The 19,586-nt window shown below is 36.6% G+C and overlaps 1 protein-coding gene across 2 annotated transcripts in view; it reads right to left on the bottom strand.

Annotated features, from left to right (window-relative positions):
• Positions 1 to 19,586, bottom strand: part of grb2b (growth factor receptor-bound protein 2b) — a 41,334-nt gene that overhangs the window by 12,296 nt on the left and 9,452 nt on the right. For both annotated transcript variants that reach the window (XM_084116502.1, XM_084116503.1), the window contains one exon: positions 1,020 to 1,117. In XM_084116502.1, coding sequence (XP_083972628.1) covers positions 1,020 to 1,117 — 98 coding nt within the window. The remainder of the gene's footprint in view (positions 1 to 1,019; positions 1,118 to 19,586) is intronic.

The raw sequence follows: 19,586 nt of genomic DNA, 5'->3' as shown, positions 1-19,586 counted from the left end.
GTCGAACAGTATTTTTCAAATGTAACACTGTTAAGTATGTGTCGTGTTTGAACCCAAAATTGTCAGATGTAGGCTAGACGAAATTGTGTGGCATACAGTGTAGCCGCGTCTGTTCGATTGGTAAAATGTTATAAGGCTACTCAGTTCTGTGGTAACGTTAGCCATGTTCTTCATGAACCGGCCTTTTGACAGCTTCGGCTGAAGTTGTCGTGTAATAACTTCTGTATGACCTGGCAATAAACATTTTTGTAAGTGTGTCTATAATGTGATAGTCTAAACTGATTTTATTTAGGTTGCGGGTCGGGTGTCGGTTCTATTTTAAGCGGGTCGGGTGCAGATTTTAATTAGTGCTGCTGTCGGAAAACGGGTCGGATGCGGTTTTAAGCACTGCGGGTACGGGCGGGTGCGGATTTTTCCAAATCGGACCTGTGCAGGACTCTGCTTAGCAGCGGTCTGTTATCAAGAAATAACGTGTAATAATTTAAGCTATTCTAATACATAAATATCAAGATGTACATTCTAAATGATGTAATAAATGAACAACATCTACTATTGCTGTTCTTCAGTCTTTCACTCTGAGCATGCTTTCTGATTGCAGTTTAAACTCATCACACATACTGGAGACCCTCGCTCCTCTGAGCAGAGCTGTGTACAGCTGTTATAAAATAATTACAGCAAATCTCCTCAATAATACAGGCAGATTCGTCAAACAGATGTCTGCAATGAACAAACACAGCAGAGGATTTTCTCTCAGATTAGTGAATTGAAGTCATGTCAGAGAAGTCAATGAAACTTGGGCCGAATACCAAGAAAATGACTCTTGTGCAAAGTCACAAAAGATTCAGCACAGTTCCTTAAACCTTAAATTCGAAAGAAAAATGATTCTGAATTAAGCTTTTCTTAAGATGGAAAAAGAGGAACTATTCGAGTCATTTCATTCGGTGACACTTTATCTTTAAAGCTGTGAATGATCTCAGAGTGGTTTGAAAGTGTAGGTGGCGGAAGTATCTTATACTCACGGATGCGCCTTCATCTCAATGTAGTTTTTAGGAATGAAACCGTCTTTGCCGTTTAGTTCTGCCTTGTACCAGTTCTGATCACACTCTTCATTTAATACCTGCGAATAAAAGAGAAGACAATTAATACTGATTAAACATGATTCAAGATCATTCAGCGGTAATTGTACTTTACTACATTACACCATCGTTTGCATACAGCATTATGCTGCCAGGCATATAACATGGTTCCTGTCCATGTGAGTTACAGTGGTCAAAACCACTATCAAAGAAGCCAAACATCAAACCAGCATTAGATAGTTAAACATCTGTGGGAAAGTGTAACGCAAGAGTAGTCATGCTAACTCCCAGTTCAAACCACCTGCGTTTCTGGTCATTTATCTTATTTTAGCATCAGTATGAAAATGAAAACAAATGTGTGTGACTGGTGATGTGTTTTCTTTTAATCTGATTGGATGCTAAATGTATCTATCGACTGAGGCTTTATCAGTTTAGGTTTCAGAGATCCACCACTCTGATTCAATCTATTACATTTGCAATTCCAAATGTCGATATTTGATTAATTATTTTTGTTAATGTCTATAAATGATGCTGTTGAAAACTATTAATTCTATCCAATGAAAGCAGTAAGACTCCCAAAAGGGAAAACCATAAAAAAGGTTTAAACTTTTGCCGTTATCAAACACCATCCCTATAAGTTAGCAGCAAATAAAAACTTTATCTTAATCTTAAAACCTAAAAAATTTACAAATTAAATATTATACATCTAATTTGGAAAGATATATCCTGTGGAACTCATTGTAACATCACGTTTCTATTTCTGATGTGCTGCACAGCTACTCCAGCTATTTAATTTTTCCTTAATTGCCAGATATTAATTTATTATTTACAAATATGTCAACTGGTTGTTACATCTGTGAATGTGACTTTTATTCATTTAAATAAGATCTGGCCATTATCAAAGTCAGCTGTTTTTTGTTCAATTGCTATAATTCATCTATCTTTTTTGGCATATTTATAGAAATTAAAATGATGTGTTATTATACGATATGATATATCGGACGAAATTTGGAATTTTTAAATTATAGGCACTGGCAGGTTTTTCTGTTTAGGTGATAAGTGTCGGGAGCAGCTTTCATTTTTGACAGTGATGGGACTTTTATTTTGACAGCAGTAAGAACGCCAGCAGCTGAGCACAGATGCTAGCATAGACATTAAAAAAATGTGTTATATAAATGATGCTGTTGGAAACTATTAATCCTAAATAAAGTCCAGTAAGAGCAATAAGAGGTCCAGATGGGCAAACAAACACTCAAAAAAAAAAAGAAAAAAAAAAATTTTCAGCAATTTTTGCTGTAATCAAACACTATCCTGTAGATAAAAACCAAGATCTTAAAACCAAATGTCTAAAAATATGACAATTAAATATTAGGCCCCATTTACACTGCATGGTTCAAGTGACCCAATTCCGTTTTTTTCCTCTCATGTGGCACAGATCGGATATGACCGGTGAACGTGTAAGCAGGAAAAAACAGCATGGATTCCGATTTTCTCAGATCGGATTCAGGCCTCATTCATATGTGGTAATAAATCGGATATGAATCGAATACGTGCATTTGCGTGTGCCATGTAAGCAGACAAATCGGATATTCCCCAGTAAATGCGAGTCGTACGTCATTAAAAAAGTGACGGGTCAGAACGTCTACATTTTGTAGTTTCGGCAGTGTATAGTGTAAATGCAAAAATCGGATACAGGTCACTTTTAAAAGATGATGTAAGCGGGTTGTCAAAAAAATCGGATATAGTCAGCAAATCGGATTTGGGCATCAAGACCTGCAGTGTAAATGCAGCCTTAGATATGTCTAATATGGACAGATAGATACTGATAAACACCAAAAAAAAAAAAAAATGTCCTGAGATTGTTACAGCAGAGCAGCTTTTGAATTTATTCCAAAGGGAAAGCATGGTGCCTGTATTCAGATTCTCTGCACTGGCCAATGTCCTTTTTAAAAGCATTCAGATGTGAGAGGGAAGGTGGAGGACCAAATATCTGCCAGAGAACAGACTCAAAACTGTGGTTTGGAGGAAACAGAGCAAGCAACATCCTTCCGCTGCAAAGATTGATGGGTAGACAACCAAAGGAAGAGGAGAGAAAGAGAAAGCCTGTCATCAAGGGATGGACCATTGACCAAAAATGGGTTGGGAACAATTAAAGAATGTGAGAACATCCACTAAACGTCCAACCTGATGCACATTTCCACTTGAAATGGCTACAAATGAAAACAGAAAACCATGACGGTGGATTTCATTTGTGGTTTTAACACCTGGTTAGCACGTTCGTGGTTCACTTTTACTTTGAATTTCGCTTGTGAACAATGCACATGAGAACTACTCCCATCCACAATCCAACTATAACTAACTACAGTCACATTGTAGGCTTTAGATGGTAATTACAGACGTACTCAAACCTGCGAGTAGTTTACGTTTAGAAATAAGCCAGTTTTCATGATGCATGGTAAGTTACACATACAATGTACATTTTTGACTGAACATTGACAGATAATTTTAAACCACCTTTAAAGATGTACATCAAAAGGCAATGACAACATTTCCAGCTAATGCAATCTCTGACCACACCTCAATTTACGCAATAGTCTTAACATTAAAAAACAAACAGACAGACAACTTCTAAACATACTCCTTCCCATTTTTGGAAACAATGATTGTCTTTTTTTGACTCACACATACAATTTGCTTTGTTCATAACTGGAATTAAGTGGGTGCCCAGTCAGAAGTGTAGGAGGACATGTTGGGCGGATTTCAGTGCAGCAACAGAGCAATGAAACCCACAAAGAGAAATACAGAGAGAATTGATTGTGCAGTCCTCTCCCTGATGCATACTTCAAGCATAATAGGGTGCTAACAGCTCTCTGCTAAACCCAAAAGACAACAATGAGATTGACACCATCCACTCAGCGGCTTCAATCTGGAGTGAAAGCTACAGATGGCCATCATTTATTTAGAGAGGAAGAGATCTCGCTAACTGCCTGCATCAAGTTTGGGTCTGATCATTTACCCAACCACACATACCGCTTCATCGACACGAAAGCCCATGCAGAGTGAATCTCACGAAGCCTGTTAAAAGAATGTCAAAGTCATACTGCAGCCTATGATCATTTTTTAAATTACATTAAACTTTAATTACATTATGTACGTTTTCTGGATCGTATTAATGATAAATTAAACATTTAAAAACCCCTCCTGCAATTCTCAATAGCCTACTCAAATAAGTAAATGCATGCATGAATAAAAAAATAATTGCATAAATAAATAAATGCATAAATGAATGCATAAACAAATGCACGAATAAAGAAATAAATGGATAAATTAATGCATGATTAAACAAATGCATGAATAAATGCATGAAAAAAGTGAGAATAGAGATTAAAAAAAGACATAGCAAAAAGATTGAAAATCCAATCAAGCCAAAATTGTGAACAGAAATTATTAACATCCAATAACACAATCTTTGGCTGTGTTTGACATCTCCCCCTATACCCTCATTCACTATTCGCTACATTCACTGATATAGTCCACTTGAAAGAGTAAATGAAAACGAGTTAGTGAATTCAGACGCTGAGTTCGCCAGAAGGGCTGCTGCTGTTGCATAGTTTGAGCTTACCGTTAAATAACCATTTGAAACTCAGTAAACTAGCTCCAGTAGTAATGAAAAGATGTATCTGTCGTGGAAACTAGCATGTATTACCTTAATTAAACAATCTAATAATCAATTAAAAATGAATTAATACCTGTATGATATTACGCTGTAGCCACATTGGACCAGCGGTTTGGAAAATGGACGGACTAAAATCAGACTTTATTCTTAGAGGCACTTGAAGAGGAAGTGCACAAGATTAAGAAAGGCTGGGTAAAGGTTGAGGGCCTAATGGATGTTTAGCATTAATTAACAAAATAGAAAGAACAGAGTGTGTTCACACAGGTAAAATACCTTGAGCTTAAGTTTCTGGACCAGTTGCAACTGAAACGAGATGGGAGATTTTCAGTGAACAAGATCATCAAGCCAACAAGCTTCAGGGAAGTGGCCCCATTCTCTTGTGTGAGAGGGAATGATCGAAGAGAGGAAATGAAAGTAACCCAAAAAGTGCATCAGGGGAACTGTATAAGAAGTGTTCTTGCATAACTGCCTTTAAGCTTCAAGCAGCTTCAACATTTGTTTGACATTTTCTGATCAAAGGTTGACTAACCTCAGATTGTGTGTATATCCGTCACAAGACCTCAACAAAACCTGTTACCAGAACAGTCTGGACAGAACAGCAACACAAAAACTGATCTTTACAAAAAAACCAAACAAATGGCAAAATTAAAAAAAGCACGACCCTGAAGACTTAACTCCATGAAATGTCAGAAAGCATATTCATATAACATTCAGTATAAAATTATTCTGTCACAGTCGTTGTTATGATTATTAAATACAATGGTTTATAATACTGCAAAATTCTGCACACAATTTTACATAATAAAGTGCTATTTTAAATGTGAAATGTGGACAGATGTTTATCTTGCACATTAACATTTCTGCTGAACCGGAAGCAAAAACAACATGGCCGTATAAATATATCATAGCAGTGCAAAAGTAAACCATTTATCCCCAAAACAACTTCCCAATTACACTACCAAAACACAAGCGTTTAGCGAAATGCATGTGCTTTTCAAATAGCTATATTTCAAATATATCTCTAAACACACACACACACACACCACCACTACGTCTATATTGCATCAGATCAAAATGACGTAGTGCCGATTATAATCAGTGGAGCTGGATCTTGATGATTTCAGTTGATGAACATCCATTTCTATTTCTGATGTGCTCCACAGCTAATCCAGCCAATTCTTTTGTCCTTGATTGCAAGAAATTTATTTATTTACAAATAAGTAAACTGATTGACATCTGTGAACGTGAATTTTAATCTTCATACATTTAAATAAGATCTGATCATCATCAAAGTCGGCTTATTGTGGGTTTTTTTTGGTCTATTGCTATAAATCCTCTTTTTTTTTTTTTTGCATATTTATAAAAATTAACATTATGTACAAAACCTACTCTATTCTAGAATATCCCATACAAAGAAAATGGATTTTTATGGAAAAATAAAAATAAAAGGTAATATTTCTCAATTCTCAATGAATTTGTCAATTCACAGTAAATCTAAAACAAGTGGCTACAAGAGGTTGAAAGATATTTTTCCAAGGCTGATATTTTGGCCGATATTTGGAATTTTTTAATTATCAGCATTGCCTGATCATAAAACAAGTGTTGTAATTTTACAGCGATTTTATTTCAACAGCAATGGGACTTTTATTTTGACAGCACTAAGAACGCCAGCAGCAGATGCTAGCATAATCTTTAAACACTTGATTTAAACTTTGCTGCACTATATCTGTTTTACAGCTATATCATATTCATGTCATATGTCACTGTATACTATATGCAAAATTAATGTTTCATGGTCTTTGGGAAAAATATGCACAGTTTGCACACTTACTAGTTTGAACACTTACCAGATTAACCGTTTACTTTTCTTATTCCCGTTAAACTTTCTTCATTTTTGAAAAAATACTTTTTTTTTTTTTCATATAGATTCATTTTACAATGAATAGTTTCTAATTTAGCTAATATGTAAAATAAATCAATTTTATTGCAGCAATTGTTATGCAGATTTAAATTAAATAGCCGCTAGCGTAATACTAATAGCTATTTCAAGGCATGCAAGTTGGGCTTCTACCAACATAAATCTCCAAAACTGTAGGTCTAAATTATATTCAAATCGCATTATAAATTATATTCAGTTTGTAATAAAATAATCTGACAACAATGGTATTACAAATTGTCCTTTCTTGGCACACTATTTTCAGGCTAGCCCAGCTAATGAGCATGCAAGCTTAAACAAATTCGACTGTCTCTTTTAACTCCTCCCCTTATGAGGTTGCTGATGTCAGATCTATATTAGAGATAAATTGGGCAAGCTCAATCCCTCACAACACTCATTTTTCAACAGTAGACCTCCATTTTTTTCATCCAATACACACAGTTGAACCTGAAACATCTAATCAGAGAGAAAGAAAACTATTTGCTTTGTTGGCAGATTCACCAGGGCACACAACTGCGTTCTTGTGCTAAGCTGAACGCTGTGGCCTACACTTTCTCTCTCATTTACAAACACAATCTCTATTGTCAACATCCACCAGCACTCACCCCCACTTTTAATCAGACTATGGCGCAACAGTAATGGCGCTTTGGTTTTGTGTGGCAGAGATAATCTCATCCACAGCTGTCATGGCCTTCTGCTACAACCAACAGCCGCTGCTTCCCAGTCTGAGATGAGAAGAAACATCGGGATACCCATGACGCACTGCAACCACCTCTAGTTTAGTCAATATAGCAGGTGGTAACCAGACTAACAGTTCAGAATATGAACGCTGATGGAGATGACGCATCTGCGGAGACTCTGGAGTCTCCCGTCAGATGAGGGTCAATGCTAAAGGTTTCATAGCGTGATGGAGAGACAAGAGGGGGCGGCAATGCAATCCAGAGAGGATTGTGATGGATGAAGACAGTAGATTATCTGAACGTGTGGATTAATCTGGTGTGCAGCCCATCATCTGCTGTTGATGGTGACAAAAAATACAAACAGACAAACGTCACCTCAATACTATGTAAACTTCTAAGATTATAAATGACAGATTGTAAGAAAATCACTAAAATGGAGAGGAAAAAAAATAATTTAAGCGATATATATATTTATTTATTTATTTATTACATGGCTTGGTTGAATTCTAATGTAGAATGCGGTCTCTGTTATTTCTTGATAACAGACCGCTGCTAAGGATAACACACCGTTGCCATGAAAAACAGAGCGTTGCTATGGACGCAGGATTCTAACCGTAGAGACGGAACGGACTATTTTCTTTAGCGGAAGCAATACAATCGTTTTTAAATCAATAAACTCCTTTTTAAATCAACATTTTGTGTCAAATGATTTATTTATTTGGTAGGTAGCCATGTAATAAGCGGGATAATGTATAGCGAGGCGGCTGTTATAGCGAATACAACCCCTTCAGGCTGATTCAAGAGTCCTCTGCTTCGCGTCGGGGTCCTGATCAGCCTGTCGGGGTTGTATTCGCTATAACAACCGCCTCGCTCTACATTATCCCTTACTTATATAATAAAAAAATGATTTAGAAATGTAATGCTGAAGTTTACTACTAAGGGATAACCCTAAGAATAGGCAATACTAAGTTGCGTCTGCCTAAGCAAATGAAAACATCAATGCAGAAAAGAGAGAAATCACGCAGACTGTTATCTTATATAATATAGGCCAGTCGTTCATATCATAACCCTTGTGCTGTTATCAACACGGGCATCCACAACTTCACAAAGGGTCAGGGCACGATACACCACCATAGACGTTGATGTGCACTACAACAAGTCTTCCTTTCATCCCAGCGTCCACTTTCACAAAGACACCAGTGTGTGTGCTAGTGTCAGTCTCTGCTTATGACTGACTGGACGACAGTTCTACAGTCAACAGACGCTGCCAGTCTGTCTGTCTCACACATACATATACACACACACACACACACACACACACACACACACACACACACACACACAAAAGAAGACTCTGCATATTTTAACGTCACAGCCAGTGAGAGTTTTGAGAGAGGGAAAGGACAAGAGAAATACAATAGAACAGAAAAAAAGAATAAAACATTTTTAATTTAATTAAATACAATAAAATATTTAAAAAAATTGGGATGCTGAAACCTTCTGGATGCACTTTGCATGTAAACATCATAACCCTTCCAAACCAAAACAAGCCACGTCCACCAGAGAATCTGATCTGGGACGCTGGTGGTTCAGCTCTGAATGTTCTTCCTGAAGAAAGAGGAATGGAGAGAAACATCTGTCACTAATACCATTGCATTGGTAAGGGAACACTCTGACGACAAATTAAACGAGGTCTAGCACTTTTGATGGGAGCATTTTATTGAGACGTTTCAAAATGCCACATGCAACTGCAGGTAGCAAGACAAATTAAAACCTATTTAAAGCCATATGGTAATTAGAAAGTTTGATGTCCTTATGGGAGCAGAGAGTCCTTATTGTGCTTATTACTCCCAAGAGTCCTTTTCATCCAGAGCGTTCAGCTCTCGATCAGACGTGATGTCACTGCGCTTAATTATCCCTACAGATGAGGAGGGCTAGGTCACGCAACCACAAATTACAGTCCTTTCCAGGGTTTGATTACAGTTAAGTGGCATTGTTACACTTGGATTTGCATGCGATGCCATTTCTGCTGACCCTGGGGAAAACATTCATGCAGAAATGCTCAAATGGAAACACTGAATGGAGAAGAGGCGAACGGTCTCGACTTTTAAAACAGCATTTGACGTTTTCATTCACAACAGGGCTCAGCAATCAGAGACAGGGAGCCGCAGAAGTCAATCAACAGAAATCGTTTTCATCCTGATTCACAGCTCTCCCGCTGGGACTTCTGATTGCTCATTAAATATAGCTCGCTTGCGCTTGTGCTCTGAGAATCCATTTCATCATATTTCAGGGATTAATGAAGTCGGTTAGAATTGTGTTCCTGAAAATAAACCAAACGAAAAGAGCTCCACAAGTTTATGGTAATGGCTCATGTCCTTTCCTTAATGAAAGGGACTTTTCTAGAGATGCACAATATATCTGTCATCTCATGCTCACTTTAAATTAATCTTAAAAAAACATGATTTATAAAAATCATTAGACCTTTCTAATGATTTATAGTCATAGGCTGCCTGCATGTTAACCCTGCAGTTTTTCGTAAAAATACGTTTTCTGTAAAATATAAATATTTTCTTATTATTATATTGTTATATGTATTCTTAAATACTCTATTTTTAATTTTGAATAATGTTATCACAATAATAATAATAATATTTCTTATTTTGTTTAATATTTTTATTTAGCAATAATAATTATTATTAGTCATTAATATATAAGCATAAAATGTTGGGTCAAATTTTGCATTCTCTCTCTCTCTCTCTCTTAAAAATAAATAAAAAATATCACATTTTATAAATCACAATTTTAATCAGAAAAATCGCAATTAGATTTTAATTGTTTATCAATTCAATTCTGCTTTTAATATATCAATGCATCTTTAGATTTTTTCCTTGTTTTCTTGGCAGACAAATAATGAGACAAATCATAATGAGAAAGGGCCAGTGATCTGAACTAAACTTTAATCTGCTCCACTCAAATCAAAAGATTAAATCAAACCTGTTTAGCTCTATTGATTGACTAAGTCTTTCTGCTTGCCCATCCGTGAATCATAAATCATGGATTGTGTCGTTATGTAACCCAGTGTCCTCGATGTCACATGAGCAGAAGTCTGTGATCACAGTTAGTGACAGACAGTTTATGGACACGTCTCTAATCCAGAGGCAGAGAGAGTGAGACAGGCATTAGCAAGGACGCTCTTAACAAGCCAAAGTGGTCAAGAAGTGACGGGCCGTGTTAATCCCTGCTTTAGGAGGCTGTTTTAATGAGCTCAGCCCACACTGGATTGTGATCTTAGCCACCTTGTTCAATACCTGCTACTGTAATCATCCGAAATTGGATTCTTCAAGGGTTGCTAGTCCCTCTGTGGTTCTGACATTTAAATACTTTGTTCAATGAGTTTGTTTGCCCATTGCATCATCTCTTCCATACAAATAACAGGAATCTGTATTTGGAGAATCTAAGGAGGGTCTAAAAAGCAGAAACCAACTATCACATAAAAAATAAATTGACAAGTCAAGTTTAAAATCATTTAAAAGTCTCGTTTTTTTTTTTTGCAGTTATTTTTTTCATTATGCGACAGGAAACGGGACATAAAACAACGAATGGCGTGAAGAAAATTACCAAAACAAAAAGAAAAGAAAGGATGGAAAGGTAATTTCTTAGGTGCAAATTTTTACACTTCCTTTCAATCTAACCTAAGGGTGAGACTGGCTGCAGTTTCCGATGAGTTGCCTATTGAGCCGTCTTTGAGTCACCTTAACCGCTTACAATGGACGTCTAGCCACAATGACTCAGTCCATAAAGATCCTGGCTGCTGATAACACTGCTGTGATGCTGGACTAGGCCCTGACAAGGGCAGACTCACTACAAATCACTCTTCTCCATATGACTGATTATGGTTTTATTTGAAGCATGGCGAGGTAACTGTGCACAACATACACTGCATCATTTCACCACACGCTCATGTGGAATATGCATGAGTGAGGCTTTTGCTGATGCACTGTTCACAGAGTCATGCTGCACACAGGAGCTTGTTATGCTTCACAGAGAAAATATGAAAGAGAGATTGAGGCTGTTGTTCTCTGGAGGGCAAATATTTACTACTTACACATTAGAGACAAATATATGTCCACTGTGAAACTGCATAACTGGTAAACACACAATAACACTGAATGTAAAGTGTGTAATATAAGCATTCAGACTGGTGTTTAAGCGATATGGCTTTTTCAATGGCTGATGGAGAAAGTGTGATGGCTGAAATATGGATCATAAAATTTAAAATGACAGCAAATACACGAAGAGAAATCAACCTCAAACTGACAAATATTTGCCAATGATATGCTTTTATCAATGCAGTTTTGGCATTAAATATTGCACTGTACGACTGATACATTTATACGATTCTTTCCTTAATACTCTTTTAAATTCTTTTATTATATATTTATTTAAAAATTCAATTTAAAATATTGGATTTGAATGAATATGAAATGATTAATAATAAACTAAATCATTTAACACCACAAGTTGTTTTTTATTTTGTTTTTGTTCACTTCAAAATTAACTTATGCTCTTAAATTATTTTAAACGTATGTCATCTTGTTTATACATTTTTACTAAATACATTTCTTTGTCAATTTTAATCAATTTGACTATTTTCTTTATTTTTATTAATCCATATAAGTCTATTTAAAAATGCCATTATAATTTGAAATGCATAACTGAATATCAATTATGAATCCTTAATACAAAACTTTGCTGTATCACTATTCTACTAGGTACGATCAAAAATAAATATATTATTCATTTAGTTTGAAATTCTACACACATTTGACCTAATTTAAGAATTTAAGTGCTGCAAAAGGAATCTGATTATATGTGCCACACAATTAATAATCTAGAAAGATTGATTACCAACAGAGAGCGATGAACAACTCAAACACTAAAGCCAAAAAATATCTGAAGGATATCAAAAAAAAAAAAAAAAATTCCTAGCAAGTACGCGTAGAGTCTGAAGCAGGACGGGACAGGTTTTTAACAGTGACTAGACAGTGAAGCTGGAGCAGAATCAGACTGCTCAGTGTTTGCCGCACGCACTCCACTGCAGCTCTGCGGATACAGGAAACTGCTGGGGGTGGAAGCTGTACCCAACAGGAAGTGAGAACAAAGTAGCGTTAAAGCCGAGTGCAAGCTCACATGCTGATGTCACCAGGGAGCCGTTGCACGCGCTCAGTCCCCCTACAGGCTGATGCGGTTTCCCAGAACGCCTGGGTCAGGAAGATGACGAGCAGGACAAAGGATGTGTCACTGACCGTCCAAAGGAGAACATCGTACATATTTTACAGATTCCACATAAAACTGCTAACATTTAAAGACGTCTCACATGTGTGTGTAAAGCACTGGCTTTCTGTGCCTTACAAAAATTCAGATTTAGCTCTAAAACTCATGGTGGATATATAACATCAGTCTAAAGAGAAATCAAATATGTCTTGTCTTTCATTGAGGGTTGCCACACTTTTTGGGCCTAAAAACCCAATTGTTAACATAATTAACCCCTCCGATTGGATCCCAGAAGTCTCATAGCTTCAGCCAAGCAGCGTGTCATGTCACTCCGTGATCTACGCATTGTCTTATGTTGTGTTTGGCCTCGCTCGAGACCGCCTGCTCTAAATAAAGAAATATGACCTACTATGGTTTACTGATGTTTTGCAAAGTCACAAACAAAAAAGTGGTGCTAAAGCATCATGTGTATACTTGTTTACATGTGTGTCAGTGGTGCTTTTTCATACAAATACTTGGTATAGTTTGGTCTCTAACTAAAATATGCTTGTTGTATTCAGCTAGTTGAGATCTTTTTAAACAAGACAAGTCTATCTGTTATGTACGATGACTTTACAGATCACGTTTTTATGTAAAGCAGTTATTTTTTCACGCTATGAAACTGCACTTCTAATATGTCAGACAATTTAAAAGCACTTGTTAAGTGATGGTCATATTCCCTTTATTCACTAAAGCCAAGCTTCTAAGCTTTAAAATGACACATTTTCTGTTGGTTAAGCAAGTGGTTGTAAGTAACATGATAACGTAGGCTACGTTTACTCGAAACTGATGTGCTCAAAAAAAAAAAAGTGCTTTTTTCCTTTGAGTTTTCCGCGCACAGACGACACCATTGTCAAAGCGATCCCCATTCACGCGGATCCGCGAAAACGACTAAAACTCTGTATTCTGCTGCCAGGCCATTAGATACTATAGACTGAACACGTAATACGCATGTGCATGACGTCATTGTCTTCAAAGATTCACGTTTTTGTTGTTTACACAGAGACCATTTTCAAAAACGTGCACTTTGAAACCCGTTTTCGAAAGTTTGCGTTTTTCTGGCACCCAGAATGCTGTTGTTGAGTAGCCTACACGAACGGCCAAAACGCACAACAAGTTTTACGTTTTTAGTTGAAAACGGTGTCGTGTAAACGGAAAAGGTTATGACCACAATAAATTTTGAATTATAAAAATTAAATAAAAAAAACAACAACTTTAATTTGGCATGAAAAGCATGTTGTAATAGAAAGCCCTTTGATGGATGTGCAAGGGAATCTTATTAAAGTTTCAAAAGCGCTAGATTTAATTATGTGCATGTTTAGACAGCTCAGCTGATGTGCGTCTAAACTAGACGAGTTCCTCCTTTCTACTGGCAGTGTGATTCAAAACCACAAGACGTTGCTGAAAATTTCCAAAAATGGAAAAAGCTTTATGAAAACACTGACGTCAGATTATAACAGCCACTTAATGATACTTAATCCACCAAAGATCAAACGATCTAAAATTCGAATTATACAATCGATAGTCAGTATCAGCTTCTTAAAGGAAGGTTAGTCAAGCGCTATAACAGACTATGCAAAAAATGGGAAGTTCAAAGGGTTCAACAAATTCTGATTGTTCCAGTGTAAACCAAACTAATAAGCGTTTTGCACTGATAAGATATACAAACTACATTCAAATCATCAGCGTGGCGGTTTTATATCATTTAGCAAGTGCCACAACAACTGCTACCAAATGTGTGATTATTATATTACAGAAATGGGCATTAACAAAGTGCCTCAGTGATCATCTAAACTTGAGCTGTCATAAGACATTCACATAATGTCATCATTGCATGTCTTCTTCAGAGAACCCAGTGTGGTCATGGTGATCTAAATAAAAAGCCTCCGAAGTGCGGTCTGTAACCAGACCAGTCGAGAAGACTGCAGAACGGAAGTAACAAAACAGACAAAACAGAGGAGGAAGAGTTAATCTTTTCAAAAACCAAGTTTAACATGCTTAATATCGACTATGACAGGAACTGGTGAAGAGTTTTTCTTAAACCGACAGTCAGCTTTTAGGTTTATTTTCAGCTTTGGGCTTATAAAAAAAATCGATTTGGGAAGCTAAAAGTTATTCTTGGAAAAATCCAGTGGTTCCATGCAGAAAACAGGGCTTTGCACATTACAGCTTTGATGCGATTAATGCCTGAAGGAAAAAAAATAAAAATGTTTGAACTCCTCTACAAAAGACGCCAACAGCAAAGTTACATGAAGCAGCTGATAATAGATACAAAGCAAGATGACGCAAAAAATCAAGAGGGTCAACTTTGTCCAAATATGCTTGATTTTTTTTTTAAAAACAATATGTAAATTAGAATACAGCATGTCTTTGCTATAACAAGCATTTTCAAAATACAATGGCTGACAGAGCCAAGGAATAATACGTTTTTAATTGCTAATATTATTTGGTCAAAAGCAACTCTACCAAACATGTTAAAATTATTTGCATCCATGTTGCTATTTTACAGCTACGACATTAGCAAAGCAACATTTGTTATGGCTTTGCTATCAAGAGTTTGTAAAAACCTTCTGTATTCCATATACACATAATATTCCATACAGAATAATTTAGGGCAAAATAAGAACATAATGACGCAACTTAGAAGTCTGGCATCTAAATACGATATCCAATTCACTCAAATATTAACTGAAAATATTCCTCAGTTAATTAAATATAAAAAAGCAGTGCACATTATTCCAAGCAAAAAAACAAAAAAAGTTTCTTAAGTAGAAGGCACTTGTTGCATATTGCATATTTTCATGCTAAAGCGTTAATTGTGCTTAACCCTTGTGTGGTGTTCATATTTTTGTTACTCAGCCAGTGTTCGTGGGTCTGTTGGACCCGCTGCATTTTTGGGTTTTTAATTCAACACAATCAAAAATGTTATGTTAAAATACTCAACAGATGTTTACTTCATCCCAATTACAAGCAATATAAACAGCATTTATGGTTAATATTTTATCTTTACCTTTGTTAGATCACATTTAAGAATTGCAACCTCGTGTGGGAATGGCAGGGGTAGAAACAAAACTCACTTTTGCACTCTTTCACACTTACACACAATCTCTCTCTCACACGCACGCATACACACACTCATGCACACACATACACACACCCACAAAACACACACATACAACACACACAGATACACACAAAACAACCCCCCCCCACACACACACACTCACTTGGATATGTGGTGTACGGTCACTCTCCATAGGCGTAATGGTTTTTCTAATGTACAAACTGTATAATCTATCCCCCTACACTAACCCTACCCCTAAACCTACCAATCACAGACAACTTTTGGCATTTTTTGAATTTCAAAAAACACCATTTAGTATGTTTTAGTATGAGGACACAGATGTCGTCATAAACCATGTTTACGTTGTAATACCCATGTCATTATACACATTTGTGTCCTCATAAACCATATACAAGAACATACACACACTAACAGCAGGCCCTGACAGGAGGAGGACAGAGTAAAGGTACACAGGACCTACAATTTCCACACTTTTATTAGCCCCGGGTCCAGTGGACCCGAACATCCTGTGTGTAATATAAATGTGTAGGGGGGGGGGGGGGGGGTGTACAGTGTGTTTTCATTGAAAATGTGTTCTGATATATATTCCTCACAGAAAATGAGCCAAGGCCAATGAGTCTCAGTTTGAAAAAATAATTAATTGTATCATTTTTCTTTTGATAAAAAATGAAAACGGGTCCAACAGACCCGAACACCATACAAGGGTTAACATTCAAGGTCCCAAACACTTCAATCTTTTTTTCTGTCAGTTCTCTTCCAAGCCCTACATTTATAATTTAGAGGTTTAGACGAAAACAACCTAAATTATCTAAAACAAATCTGAATCTCTGTGATGGCTGCTAAAACAGACAAGACTAATTCTGTCCCTTGTCATTAAAAATGTAACATATTCGTGCCTGTAATGAACGGTCTGACAACTCTTTTCAATTACAGGACAGACGACCACATTAACTGTCTTATGCATGAACGCATTAACATTTCATGAGCTCGCCCCTTTCCTGTCCTTAACCTCAACGTTACTTTAAACATTAAGGACTTTTTTTTTTTTTTTGAGACATGGGTTTGAGTTTTTACGTAAGCCACATTTTCTCAGTCCAAAGCCACTCAACTACTTAATATCCTTATCTTCCGCTTCTGCTCTTCGCAATAGGTGATGAATAGTTAAAAGCAAGTTTGGCTTTCAGGGAAAAAGATTCAGAACTTCCATTAAGCCGAAGGAGGCGACTTTCCATTCCCCTTTATTACATTTTAAGACGTAGTCTTAGGGGAAGTGAGGACAATCCGACTGCCTTCCAGAAAAAAAGTAATCGTACATGACAGTTTCCACTAGTGCAAGTTTCTTTCTAAGAGGTTGATCAGTAATAAGCAAACTTCAGTATGTGTAGCTGAAGTGGAGAACCTGTCAGTCACGAGTCACTTCAGGGGGATTTCTTAGAAGTGTGCACCTTTAGAGTGAAGCTGGGCTTACGTTTGCAAAGCGTTTAGTTCCATGCTCACATTCTAACAAGACCAGATCAATGACGTATCCCAGCTCGCATATGGAAACCCTAAAAAAAGAATCCTTACAGGCAAAATTAGCCAAATGCTGAGAACTTACAGAGCCAAACAAATAGTATTAAATGTGAAAATATTCACGTATTTATAATGTTGGTTTATTTTATATCACCAACAAAATGTTGAATGATACATCATGAATATTTAATATAATGTCTCTTCCTTAGTTATAGCCCTCAACCTATAGTTCTATCTTATAAAAGCTACATCTTACTACACAAACACATGCCAAAAGAAGTGGATTTATTTTCTATTTTACTTGCAACATCACAAACAATACCAGCAGGCACACTGTCATCAAAGAGCTGGAAAAGTTGCACTATCGTTTCATTTTTTGGCCGCATTTACAGCTGGATGGACACAAGTGTACAACTACCCACTGCAAGAAAAAAAAAAAAGGTTTTAGTTGAATTAGGTTTTTTAATTGCACTTATTTGACATGGCCAAAATGCATTATCTATTTACAAGAAAAGCTTAGTGGCATGAAATCCTTCCAACAAATTTAAGTGGCTTGCGAGCTACCCGTCCTGACTCAACTAAAATGCATTTCAACAAGACGCATCCAGCTCTGCTCACATACTGTAAGAGACGTTTAAATTAGAGTAGGTCACAAGGCCACAGCCTCACCATCAGTTTGATGAGCCCCTCTATTGATTACAGATAAAATCAAGGTAAAACCACTGAGCTGTTGCTGTCGTTGAGCAAGCAATCAGCCTAAGAGTTTACACAAGCCTATCCCTATAAATTATCTGCCATTGGCTTCAAACCCTCAGCATACGTTAGAAATCAATGTCTTTTATCAACAACTACAATAAAGATTGGAAATATAAAATTGGCAGTAAAGAAGTTGTAGTAAATGTGATAAAAAATTATATAAAACTGTTTATTATACTGTATTTGTATAAAACTTTGTATAAATATTCATCCATTTAATTATTTTTTCTCCGTTTTCTCTAGTCAAGTAGCAGCGATTTAATATTTTCGCCTATCTACTGCATAAGCAGCCAGGTTTTATTGAAAGCCCATTTTGTCTAAATCAGTCAAATCATGTCAGGTGACTCGTCTAGTGCGGGACATGCTTGATATTAAAGTGTTATTGAGCTGCACATTAATGTTTTTCAGATATTCCCTTTTATGCAGTGTGTAATATAGAATTCGCTCACAGAATTCAAATCCATACTCAAAACTCACCTGTTCAAAATATCTTACTTATTGTGAAACACACATTGTCCTGTTTACCATGTTTTATTTTTTGCTTGTTTTTTTTGTTTTTTTTACATATTCTTGTGTTTTTATTTTGTACAGCGACCTTGAGTGTCCAGAAAGGCGCTTTTAAATAAAATGCATTATTATTATAATATAGCTGTCAGTGAATGCAAACGTTCTAAAAGCTGTAATGTCAAAAGTACACGATAAATAATGTTATCGTCTCCCAAAAAAAAAAGAATCGACTGAACCGCCTTTACGAGTCGATTTTGCTTTGAATCCCACTGCTTTACGATTCTACGTCACTAGAAGATACCTTTGCATAATGTTGTATGTTGTCCGCCCGCGAACAACTTGACCAGCCCACAAACACGTCCGACTGCTTCTCAAATCTCGAAGTTCAACGCGGGATTCGCAAAACGCTTGCTCTTGAAAGACGGGTCAGTACCCAGTTTATTTGGATCAGCTTGCTCCTCAGAATCACAACCTGTAAGTATGAATAATTATTGATGTATATATATATTCTAAGAAGTTCAAAATTCTATTCCGGAACTTCAAAATATGTAGTTTTGTGTTTTATATTGTGTAGGTCTCCGGTTAACCGGCTAACTCATGTTATTACCGTCTTACTGAAATAGTTCTGCTAAGCAGCTGTGGGCCACCATTACCTAAAATGGTGTCTATAAATGCAGATTGTCTGTCGTTCTTACTACTTCAAGTAATGATGAAGGATGGAACAAGATTTGTTTTGCAAACTTTAATGTGTTACATCAGTCATTCACGTTAGTGCTCGGCTAACATGAACCGTTATTGATACAGTTAGTTCCTGCATTTGCATCGCAATAAATGAGAAATACACACATATGGGTTTGTTGATGGACATACACTTATTAATGCTGATAGTGAGGAATTAACATCTGTACCTCAAACTGAGCAGCGTTCTGCTCAAGTCATCCTTGTGAAGGAGGTTCAGGTTGAATAAGTTCTTCAAATGTTTCATCATCGGACTCGCGCTCGGACTGATATTGAACGATATCATCATTACAGTCTTTACAGT

This window comes from Abramis brama (assembly GCF_963993115.1).
Source record: "Abramis brama genome assembly, chromosome: 1".
Lineage (NCBI taxonomy): Eukaryota > Metazoa > Chordata > Actinopteri > Cypriniformes > Leuciscidae > Abramis > Abramis brama.
The sequence above is the reverse complement of the archived record's forward strand: the minus strand, read 5'-3'. Positions and strand labels throughout refer to the sequence as shown.